General features: G+C 30.1%; 3 protein-coding genes across 4 annotated transcripts in view; all 3 read right to left on the bottom strand.

Annotated features, from left to right (window-relative positions):
* The window catches only part of LOC125866664 (glycine-rich RNA-binding protein 4, mitochondrial-like), a 469,856-nt gene that overhangs the window by 97,588 nt on the left and 360,151 nt on the right, over positions 1–12,117 (bottom strand). The gene's annotated exons all lie outside the window — the stretch shown is intronic.
* Positions 750–7,697, bottom strand: LOC125869010 (probable pectinesterase 29). Its single transcript, XM_049549565.1, has 6 exons — positions 7,658–7,697; positions 4,876–5,044; positions 3,640–3,799; positions 2,881–3,090; positions 1,729–1,970; positions 750–936 (listed from the first exon to the last, which is right to left on the bottom strand). Exons 1-6 carry the CDS (start codon positions 7,695–7,697, stop codon positions 768–770), a joined length of 990 nt encoding a protein of 329 aa, XP_049405522.1. The 3' UTR covers positions 750–767.
* LOC125866654 (60S ribosomal protein L13a-4-like) lies at positions 7,699–10,082 on the bottom strand. Its single transcript, XM_049546961.1, has 4 exons — positions 9,699–10,082; positions 8,499–8,615; positions 8,326–8,413; positions 7,699–8,016 (listed from the first exon to the last, which is right to left on the bottom strand). Exons 1-4 carry the CDS (start codon positions 9,968–9,970, stop codon positions 7,873–7,875), a joined length of 621 nt encoding a protein of 206 aa, XP_049402918.1. The 5' UTR covers positions 9,971–10,082; the 3' UTR covers positions 7,699–7,872.

Raw genomic sequence — 12,117 nt, forward strand, 5'->3', positions numbered from 1 at the left:
GTTCTCCTCCAAATATATAGAATTCGTTTCTTGTTTTCCTAGACGATTTAGGTTTACTAATATTTGTTTGCTACTATAAGAAGAGGTATCACTAAAATAATAAAAATAATAATAATTTTCCTAATAATAATAATAAGTTAAGCAAATTTTCTTTTCTTTCCTTGTGGGTAATTTTATAGCTTCTTGAGGACATGATCTTGATCCTAGATAGGATCAGAGAACATGGAGGTCGAGAATTAAGGTAAAGGATTAGTAGATAGTTAAACATTATATAATTTTCATTATTAACATTATGTAGTATTTGTTATTTATATTGTTCTCTTCTCTTATGTTTTTAACTTAACTTCTTTTCATATTTTATTTTGATATGTGTTACTTGAGTCAAGATCGAGAGTCTACCAAAAATAATCTTCAAAAGGTAGTGAACAGTTTACTCTCTTCACCTAAAATTACACTTATAGAATTATATGTTGTTGTTGTTTATATTTTCTAGTGGCTAATAACCTTAACCACTGAGAAGTTCAAAAAGACTATAAAATTGAAACAATGAACATATATTCCACAAAAATAGGAATATACTTCTAATATTTATTATTACAAGTAAAAAAGAAGAAAAAATAACATTTAAAATCCAACATGGGCTAATTAAGAGTTCAAAATCTCTACCAATAATTTTTGTTACATTCTTGAGCGTGTATCTCTCATTCATCTAGAAATACAAAAAACTAATTAATTAAGTGCCATAAATAATCTAATTAATTAATTATCTAAAGTACTTTGAGGGGTTGCTTCATAATCCAACCCTCATTATCAATAAATGATAGGCTTGTTAATTGTTGCAACTCTTGTTGGCTCAACTTGGTTGCCCATGGCACTCTTTGTGTAGTGTTTGATCCAATTCCATTGCAATTTTCCTCAGAAAATGTCAATTGATTCCTATCATAAATAAATAATTAAAAAAATGGTTATAATCATGATGATGATAATGAATTTATATTTTAAAGAAATTATCAATAAGAAAGCTAAAAGAAAAAAAAGCAGTTGAATGCACTAAATTTTCGCTATGCCAGATTTGACAAGGGGCAGATCACATTAGACTTATTTTGTGATCAAACTGAAAAATATTTTCTAAAAAGAGTTTTTCTCCATACCAAATACATCCTAAGTTCTATATATATAATGCAAAAAAAAAAGATTTATATAATTTTGTCATTTCAAAACTAATTATATGCAAATTTCTAAAAATTAATAACATGATAAAATATCAACTAACCCTACCACCAAATTAATGGATGTAATAGAATGATAAAGATTCTTTTACATTTATCTAGAGGTCTCGTAATTTATCTCAAAATATGAGTCATCTCTAATAGGAAGCATTAAACAGTAGAAAAAGTGTCTATTAGATTATTTCTTATCTTATTTTTAGAAAATAGCCAGATTCTTATAATTTTAAATTCTACGAGTGAAATTCAATGAATTTTGAAATTTCATGAAAATCAATTTAAATGGCAAATAATTAGCTATTTATGAAATTTCTACCATGCTAAAACCCTCTATATCATGCTTCTAATATACAAATAAGACTAGTGAATTCTGAATATGGAATCGAATCAATTCCAAGCATCGGATGATCACTAAACGAAAAATACAATTTACGAGTAACGTAAAAAAATATTTTCTATCAATGTATATAACTTAAATATATATGAAGGGTTCGGAACTTACTCTCGTCCACTTGAATTCCAAGCATACCAACCGGGCGAAACGACGACGTTTGACATTGAACAATCGTAGAAAAGAACCCTAGCATAGTCCCTCCATGGCCTCCCTAAATAAGTAAATCCAGTTCCAAAAACTTCACAATTTTTGAAAACAAATCCACTTTGATCATGTTGACTTGTTCTTCCTTGTGCTGTAATAAATCCTGGTCCATCTAATCTTCCTGCATTTACTGCTAAGGCACATCTCTGCATATATCAAACAAACAAAAAACTAGGTCGACAAAAGAGGTTGCTCGGATGATAAATAACCTTCACATCTAACTGTGATGTTATAGGTTCGAGTCATCAAGAAAACAAAAGGGATGAAAACTTAGGGAAGGGTAAAAGAAAAACTAGTGATAATTATAAGTCTGAATCATTAATCATCTAGTTAATAAAGTATATATATTGTGTATGCATTACACTATACCTATGATATACATTCATATACACAATAGCTTGTACATCCATAAATTTAAAATTCAAAAACCATGTACATACATTAAACACATTAGTGTAAAAACAACTTTTCGGAGTTATTCGAATTCAAGTGAAATTCCAAAAAATTATAAAAATTCTATATCTAAACAATTTTTCAAAGAAAAAAAAGTGAAAACTATCCATGGTCAAATAGGCATGGAGACAAACTTTATGGCAAGTTAAATTACATAACCATACTACAAACATGTCTAGTATTAGGGAATTTTTCGCAAATAGCTTACGGGCTGTAGCTACAGTTTACGTTGTCTTGTTTGTATAATTCGCTGGTGAATTTATATAATTTGCGGGTACGTTTGTATAATTGAGCTATTTTTGTATAAATTCGAAATAATAAATTTATACAAACACAAACTTTTGAACTTTAAACCGATATACAAATAACTATATTATACAAAAGTTATAAATATTATATTATACGAATTTTGAATGATACAAACATGTGAATTATACAAACTCGAAATCTCAGCCTACCTAATTATCACTGAATGTTGGTTGCGAGTGGTAATTAACTAAAACTACAACTATGATGACTAATTAACTAGCATATGTTTGCTTAACCATCTAATTTTCTCTAATTAATAACCAATAAAACAAAATATAATGCAAACAATTTTACCTCATAAATAGATTGGCCATTACCAAAAATGAAATCAATAGCTCCAACAATAGTGCAAAGTTTGAAATAATGTCTTCCTTGTTCATCCCACAATGTATCTTGCACTCCAATAAATCCACATCTATAAAATGTTGATTTATCTCCAGAAATCATTGCTGCCACTGCTTGAATCACAACATTGCTGCCTTTTGGAGGAATGTTATAAGAATTCTGAATAAAAATAACAAACATAAAGTTCATCAAAAAATAAAAAGTGGTTAATGAAGTGAATCGAGAACCATGATACCTTAGGTTCAAATCTCAAATGAGATAAAAACACTAGGTGATTTTTTTTATCTATCTAGGAATTAATCGAGATGCATACAAGTTGATAAATTTTATAAAAAGAAAGTGGTTAATGAAGTGAATCGAGAACTATGATGTCTCATGTTCAAATCTCAAATGAGATAAAAACACTAGGCAATTTTTTCTATCTATCTAGTCCTTGTTGCTAGTGGGAGGTTGCAAGTATCCTAGGGAATTAATCAAGATCTGTGCAAGTTGATCCAAACACCACGATTATTGAGGTGAGATGTATTCCATAGAATTATCAAAGTGTGTGTGCAAGCTAACCTGAACATCATGCTTATACAAAAAAATAAAAAATTATAACCACTACTAAAAAAGACAGTAGTTTCATCGAAAACATTTCTGACAAGTCAATTTCTAATGAATTCAATCATAAATTCACTTTTTTTTGAGGGGGGTGGGGGGTCTTACTATAAAAGTTATGCTTTTGACAAGTGTATAATCAGCTTCAGAGATGAAAGTAGCATCAGTATTAATAGACTCATGGCCATCCCATGTAACATTTGTTTTTCTTTTTCCTTCTCCTTTGAGATAGATATATGGCTTTTCTATAGGAATTTTCACTTGTTCCCTGCATAAAATTTCAACTCCAATTAGTCAAAGGTGGTATGATACCATAACAATAATATAGTTGGTTCGTCAAAGTCAAATAAGTTGAGATCGATTATAAGAATCTTGCATAATTTCAATTAGTCGAAGGTGGTATAATACGTAGGATAACAATAATGGTTGTTAATCAAACTAGATAAGTTAAGATCGATTATATAAAGCTCACATGTATTATTAATTTTGACCCCTATCTCAATAAAAAAGACTTTTCTCTAGCTAGGGTAATTAGAAAAACTTTACATTTTCTAATGATATATAAAATAATAGGAGTCTATAACAACAATCATGGGTCACGATAAAAATCACACTATGCATATGTATTGTGTAGATGTTGAGCGTAAATACTTTGACATCGACGATATGATTCTTACATTGTTCATATATATATGGTTCCTTTAAGTCCATCTCAATCTAATACTATTATTAAAGCATAATTTTTCTAATACTACTAATTATATACATTTTCTATAGACATATAACTATCTAACGATAGGGCATAAAGTAGAGGCAAGTTATGATTAGGAGTTTGGGGTAGTAGGGTTTGAACCCACAATTCTAGTGTGGAAAACATTTTTACAACATCTCCCTTATGCCATTGAGTAGTCAAACAATTTTGTTAGGGGTTTACAAGTTAATATACATATATATTTATTTAATTTTTTGATATAAATATAGAATCTACGGAAAAGAGCTACTAGATTCGTCCAAACCCACGAACCCCCACCAAGCTCCGCCTTTGAAAAATTGTACTGACATGACTAAAATCAAATGAGCAAAATGTTTCTTATACCAATATATTAACATACTTGTGTAATCTTATAAGTGGGATCTAAAAATTGTGGTATATCGCAGCCTCACACCTCTCTTGTGAAGGTAGATAGGTTGTTTTTTCAATAAGCCCTCAGCTCAGATAAATCATATCCAAATCAGTAAGATAAGGAAATCTTGTGATAAAGAAACCATATAAAAAATAATAGCAGATTAGCAGTAACAACAAATAGTACGATAATCGAAACAAAGAAAACTATAGATGAATACCTATATGTTCCAGCTTTAATGTATATACATATCCAATCTTGGTTATATGGAGAAACAGAATCAATTGCTGATTGAATAGTTGAATAATTTCCATGACCGGATTGATCAACATAAATTGTTGGTATTATTTGTTTTCTCCTATGATAAACTCTATGAATTCTTGAATTTTCTTGTTCAGAAAATCCATTGAAGAAAAATAGAAAAAGAATTGTATAGAAAAATAAACATTGAAAAGAAACCATTTTCACAAGAAAAATATTATTTTTTTATAAAACAAAAATGAAGAACAAATAAAAAAAGACCTACTTGGATATTTCAACTCTATATAAGGAGATGTTTAATGTTTTTTTCTTGAAATAAATTGAAGATGGAAAGTATGAGTCTAATAAAGAAATTTATTCACGGGAAAATCATTTAAATGATTTGCTAAATCTGGTCTAAAATGTTAATTAAATAATTTACTACTTTAGTTTGACTATTTTTAAGTAGTATTCCCTCCATCTCAATTTAGTTTGACTCGACATGTTTAAGAAAAAAAAGACTTGAAATTATAGTCTGAAATAAGTCATTAATATTTATGTGACTAGAAATTAATTCGTTAAAGATCAAATAAATATTTTAAAATTAAATTGTTATTATTTATCAATATAAAAATGTGTCATATTTTTTTGGATGATAAAAATAAAAATAATTCATATAAAGTGGGACAGATGGAGTATTATTTTTAAATTTCTACAAAGAAAATATTTTGAGGAAGATTTTGTTTCTCTAAATTGATTTTAGTCAATTCTATTAAAATTTAAATAAATTGCAGTCTGAAATGGAAGGTGAATGGGTGAGGTCAATAGCAAATTTTGAAAAATAATTATTTTCCTTTGTATAAATTGGAAAGTGGATTTTTAATATGGGTAGTTTATTTTTAATTTTAATAAATAAAAGAAAGCAAACTTCCTTGGTAAAAATTAGAAAGTGGATTTTTAATATGGGTAGTTTATTTTTAATTTTAATAAATAAAAGATAGCAAACTTTAAAGGCATAGAATCTGCAATTATTCAGAAAAGTGTGAACGTGAACAATGATATAAAAATTCACGAGATGAACCTCCTTCACTATGATATAACACTATGTTTTTTAATCATTTTCCTTAATTTTTGTTCACTTTTCATTAAAATATGTGATATCATCCACTTCTATTTTTTATTTTTTATTTTTTTTGACATATTCAATATATTAAAACTATTTTGTCTCTTTTATTTATTTATATAAACAAATTAAGAGAGAATTAACTATTTTTTTTCTAATTTTATCTCTATACTTAAATAATCATTGCTTAATACTTATTGGCATACTACTGATCAAATGTAGAATTATCGGGCATTGGTTTATAGATTTTCAATGGTTTTGTAAAAAATAATTATCGGATTATCGATTTTAGTTTTTTAATATTGGATTATGGATAAATTGGTAACCTATTAAGGCGGTATTTTATCCATACATAAACATTAAATATTTATCTTAGTTTTTGTCCTTTAGCGTTCAATTCACACTTTTCAAAATGTCCAAATCTAAAGTAACAACTTTATGCCTCTTAATTTCTCTGTATTGCACTTATATAGTTCTTTTCAAGTGTTCTGTAGAATAACAATCATCTTATCGCGTCAAATTTATTGGAGAAATGATATATATTTGCTTTATAACATTTTTTTTATTGGTTAAATAAAAGATCAAACTATTAATAACCAAAACCAAAAAGATCAAACTGTTAATAACCAAAACCAATAAAAATGTCTTATTATGGATGCACTCCCCTACTTGGTAGGAATATGACATGTCAAAATAAATTGTCCTACATTAGTCTTATTTGTCAACGAGGATTTTGAATCTTATCTTTAAAATAAGAATATTTTTCAGTCTATTTATGCAAAGCTCGATAATTTATAACTTATTTTAAGTCACAAGTTTAGAACTATTTCAAATTTCCCAAGGGAGTACACATACAAAAATCAAAGGCCACAGCCTAAGAAATCACCACAACATTCACATTACTCAAGATGCAAAACGAAAGCACCGAGTACAAATATCACTCTAGTCACGCTGCATACATTAGACCAAAGTGGTCTCATGGAGTCCGAAGAGGTTGGAGTGCCTTTATGAGGGTTAAGAGGTTATTTCTAGACCCTCGACTGACAAAAAATCATTCTTCAAAACTGGTTTGAAATACTGGCAGCAAAAATAGTACTCCCTCCGTTTCAAAAAGATTGATTTGGTTTGACTTGGCACGAAATTTAAGAAATTAAAGAAGACTTTCGAATCTAGTGGTCCTAAATTAAAGTTATGTCAAATGTACAAAATTGCCCTTAATCTCGTGGTCTTAAACATGCCACGTGAAAAGCAAAAAGTAAAATGTTACCAAAAAAAGAAATAAGTCATTTTTTTGAAACTAACAAAAGGAAAGGAGGTCATTCTTTGTGAAATGAAGGGAGTAAAAGATAACAAAAGTATCAACAGTAGAAATCAAATTGAAGAAGTAACATAATAATGGCATGAAATTTCAGACAGCATTATATACAGTGTGGCTTTCAATTTTAGCAAGGATGAAACCAATTTCACAGATAGAATAAATGAAAACTCAAACAAAATATTACCTAAATTCGTACCCTGCTATAATGAGTTTCACAAGTAAAATTATGGAGAAACTGACTAGCCTAAGATAAGCACATTTAAGTTTCTCGATGATACACAGCTACACACTAGTATCACAAACAGAAGTTTATTGCTATACCAATAAGAATGCAAACAAGAAGGAGCAGAGACAAAGCCATCTAAAACCATAAAATAAATAACTTTGAAAGATAGTTAAACAATGAGTCTGCTCAAATATTACTAGAAGCAAAAACTGAACCATGCAGTACAGGTAGCATCTTTAAAAGATAGATTAAGTTGAAATCTCAATCTCAAGCAAAATTTCACCTTCGATAAAAAAACTACGTTTACACTCTAATACTTGATAGGTTCAATAACTGCAAGTTGAGGACCGAGCTTCTCCTCAGCAGCCTTCTCTGCCTTAACCCTGAGTTTGGCCAACTGCTTTCTCCTCTCGTATGCTACCTGGGCTCTCTCCTTTCTCTTGTTCTCAAGCTCCTGTAATAACCATATTTCAAGAGCAAAGTAAGCAACCATCCAAATTTCACGCTAAAGATCTCAGAAATACAGAAGCCGGAAAAAAAACAAATTTGAATTAGCAAAGTAACATTGTAACTAGGTAAGCAAGACACTGTGAACTTGGCTAAGAGAAACCTGCAACCATCTAAATTCGCAACATGGAGAAAGATGAGTCAAATGAGGCACAACAGTCTGTGCACAAGACAGGTTATTCTGCTTGGATACTTTCACTAATCAAAACAATCAAAGATTGGTGATCAAATAGAAAGGAGAAAGCAAGAAATTCACCTTGATAGTGTCATAATGGTTCCATCCAACCTCTGATGAAAGCTTACCCAAGAGACAGTATTTATGTCCTGCTTGGAGTCTCAACACCCTAAATACAAAAACAGGGAAACATGTCAGTGTAAACAACATTGGTACTAAAATAAAGTAAGCACCTGAACAGCCTTGCAACTTACTTGAGAGCATCAGGGATGACCATCCTCTTGATTTTGTCATATGGAGGTGGAACACCCTCGTAAACCTTCAAGCGGGCAAGAGCAGCTGCTCCACGCTTAGTTTTGTGGGGAATCATCCTAAGAAAAAAAAATTAGATCTGATCAGACACACCAAAGAGCAAAATTTGACACAACTATCCAATAAAACAATCAACCATGAATAGGATAGTATAAGAACTTAAACCATCAGTGCATCCTTCATTGACATGCATGCTTAAATGAAAAGCCTACATCACAAAGTCTTAAAAATTCTTCCTTGCAGATGACTAGGTTCCAACAAACTCGGTAAAATGGCATTTAAATGGACACTATACCACAACATACTCTACATCAAGTAAGAAGAATCTGCCAAAAGTATAGCATACCCAAAAAATAACAATTCTCCACTCTCCAATGAACACCAAACTACCACTATATAGAGCTGTTTACTTTTCAATATAGTTTATAGTGTTTCCAAGCTATAGAGTATTGTTCGAATTGCAATCAGGGCTTTGGCATTGGGGATAGCCCTGTACTGTTTATAGAATATTGTTATCAGACTAAATAAATCCCATGTTTATTTCATTAAGTATATATACACATATATGCATATATCTCAGTACTATAGAATAACAAATATTCATAAACAGTTATTACTCAATCTACCTTCGGTTAAACAAGCACTTTTTCAAACAAAATCATCACTGAAACTCGTTTTTCCAATGAATCTCCAACTACAAGTATATTTATCTTTTGGCTTTACACTACCATTTATCATGTCTCCAAGTTTTATCACTTCATCCCTCCCCGGATAGAAAGGCATATATGAACACATTCTGTCTAGAATACCTACTCACAGAAACTGTTACCAGACTAACTACAAACAACATTATGCACACTGTAATCCCACAAGCAGAGTCTGGATAAGTATAGTGATACACAGACCTTTCTCCTACCCCTACCATGGAAGGTAGAATTACGTTTTCCGATAGACTCTCAGCTCACATTCCCCTATTTATTAAATTGTTGTTTCCAGAAGTAAATATATATCATCGAATCTAGAAATATCTATAAACAGGTATCACTGAATCTACAGATCACAAAATAAATCTACTTTCATCAAAACCAAGCATTTTCCAAGCAAAATCATCAATTGAACCTCAAAAATGTAAACAAACTAACCCACGGATGGTCCTCCAGAGGATCTTCGACGGAGCACGGAAGTGAATAGGTCCATGAGAAGGCTTAGTATTCATCCTCTTGCGAAGGAACCTAAGATACTTCATTTTCTGACGAACAAGTCCACCAGAAAGACAAATCTCTTCACACCTAACAACAACAACTCGCTGTCCATTAAGCAATTCCTTAGCCAAAATTGATGAGAGCCTACCAAGCATATGGTGACGAGCATCAACCACTATCCTCCTTGCGGAGATTCCTGAACCAGACACCATTTTTGCTTTTCTCTCTTTGCTTACCTGTGAAGAAGGAAGAAAAATGGAGGTAGAGGCTAGGGTTTTTGAGGAAGTGAGATTAGGGTTTCGTTATATGAAGGCTGAGCTTAATGGGCTAATTTGTTGATAGTAAAGTGTTTTTGGGCTTCTTGATTTTTTTGGGCCTAGTAGAGATAACTACCACTTTTAACAAGTATTTAAAACTTAGCCACTTTTCAATAAGAAAGGTTCATTTTTGCTTTGGTCATATTTGCCCCCAACACTCCAATGTGATCTCATAGATGGGGTATGAAGAGTATTAAGTGTACGTAGACGTCCTTAACCCCACCTCGTAAATATAGAGAACTTTTGGTAGACCTTATATTATGACTGTCATTCTTTATATGCCCTCGATATTATACTATTGATTTATATATGCCTTGATATTATACTTTTGATCTATATATGACTTTAACTTTTCGGTCTTTCCTTTACTAACTCTATCCAATTTTATCTAAAATGGCATTCCAACTCACCACATAAACACTTATTCTTCCACCATTATCCAAAATCACCCGCACTTTCACATTTTTATCATCATCGCCAACATAGATATTATTGATATAGTATTAGATTATTATTTGTATCTTATTTGAATTTGATATTTATCAATTTTAAATTATATAGATAAATTTACCTATTCAAATATTGAAAAAACAATCTTAATTATTTAGTACTTCTATATGTTAATACACATCTTATTATGCAGTTGCATATTCAAATTCATATGCCTTAATCTTCACAGTTGCAAATACAGGACTAGGTTTCAAAAATTTTGAGACCACTCAATGTAGTCTTTCCAAGCCCATATCCAGTTAAGTCCTAATTGGGCCTACCTCTTGTATCTACAATCCAATATCTTATAGCCTTAACATTTTAAACAATATATAAAGAATCAATATAATATATACACTATATACGTTATTTTTTCTACTTTCTTTCGTTATAATTGCTAGACTGCTTTTAATTGTTTTTTCTTAAATCAAGGGTTTATAAAAAATTATGTATACACTCTACTCTTTTCAAGCCACAATTGTATAACTACACTAAATATATTATTATTGTTGTTTATTTTACTATAATTCAAATTAATGAAATTATTCATTTTTCACAGTAGTTTGAGTCAAATTTTTGGCTTAAGTTTGATTATTCAGTTTATCGGTTTATCTTGTATGGCTGTAGTACTGTAGAGGAAGAAGTATAAGAAGGATCCCTGTAAACAATGTTGCAAATGGCCAAACTATGGCCAGAAATGATGTAACGTACTCTAATTGGAGCATGGCTCCATCGCCAGTTTAATAGCTTAATAATATTATCTTCCTTACCAAAAATAAAAAAAGAAAAAAAGAAGACACACATATTATATATAAAGATCACGCAAAAAAGGCAAGTTTTAACAATGTTATAAGTATATAAAAGTATAGGTTAAGACAGATACAATCAATATACAATATTGAACAAGATTAGAATATGCATTATCACCATGTGTGTCCATTATGCACAATCAAAAATTAAATAAAAGAAATCGTCGAAGATTGATAGTTTAATTTGATAATATGTATGATATACGTAGACCTCCCAAACACTTTAAGTTCATAGTGGTGACACTATCATGTAAAATGTGTTAAATAAAAATAAATGAGATAGGCCTAAAATCTATGCGGAGCTATGTATGGTGAAGAGGGCTCAATTTATTTTTTCCTTTATCAGAAAATTATATTTCGTATATATACACCTCAATTATTTAATTATATTTTATATTAAAAAATAAAATAAAAAATGCATGTGTTGTTAGGGGAAAGACCAGTTCTTGTCTAGTTGACCTTTCTAGACATCTCAATTTTCAGGTCTCTATTTTTTATTTTGAAATTATTCATGTTTTTGTTTCAATAACCAACGACAATTTATAATGAAGGACCATCTAGTCAAGTTTATTTATTTATTTTGTTTTTTAGCTTAAACAATTTCTAGCTAGTTTCTATTCATGCATCTAAATTCTAAAATATATTTACCAAAATAAACAAAATGTACAAAAATACAAACCCATGTGCTATTCATTTCATGCGATGCATGAAAGAAATGCAAAAATGACCAAAAAGAAAAATGAT

Source organism: Solanum stenotomum, chromosome 6 (genome assembly GCF_019186545.1).
Source record: "Solanum stenotomum isolate F172 chromosome 6, ASM1918654v1, whole genome shotgun sequence".
Classification (NCBI taxonomy): Eukaryota; Viridiplantae; Streptophyta; class Magnoliopsida; order Solanales; family Solanaceae; genus Solanum; species Solanum stenotomum.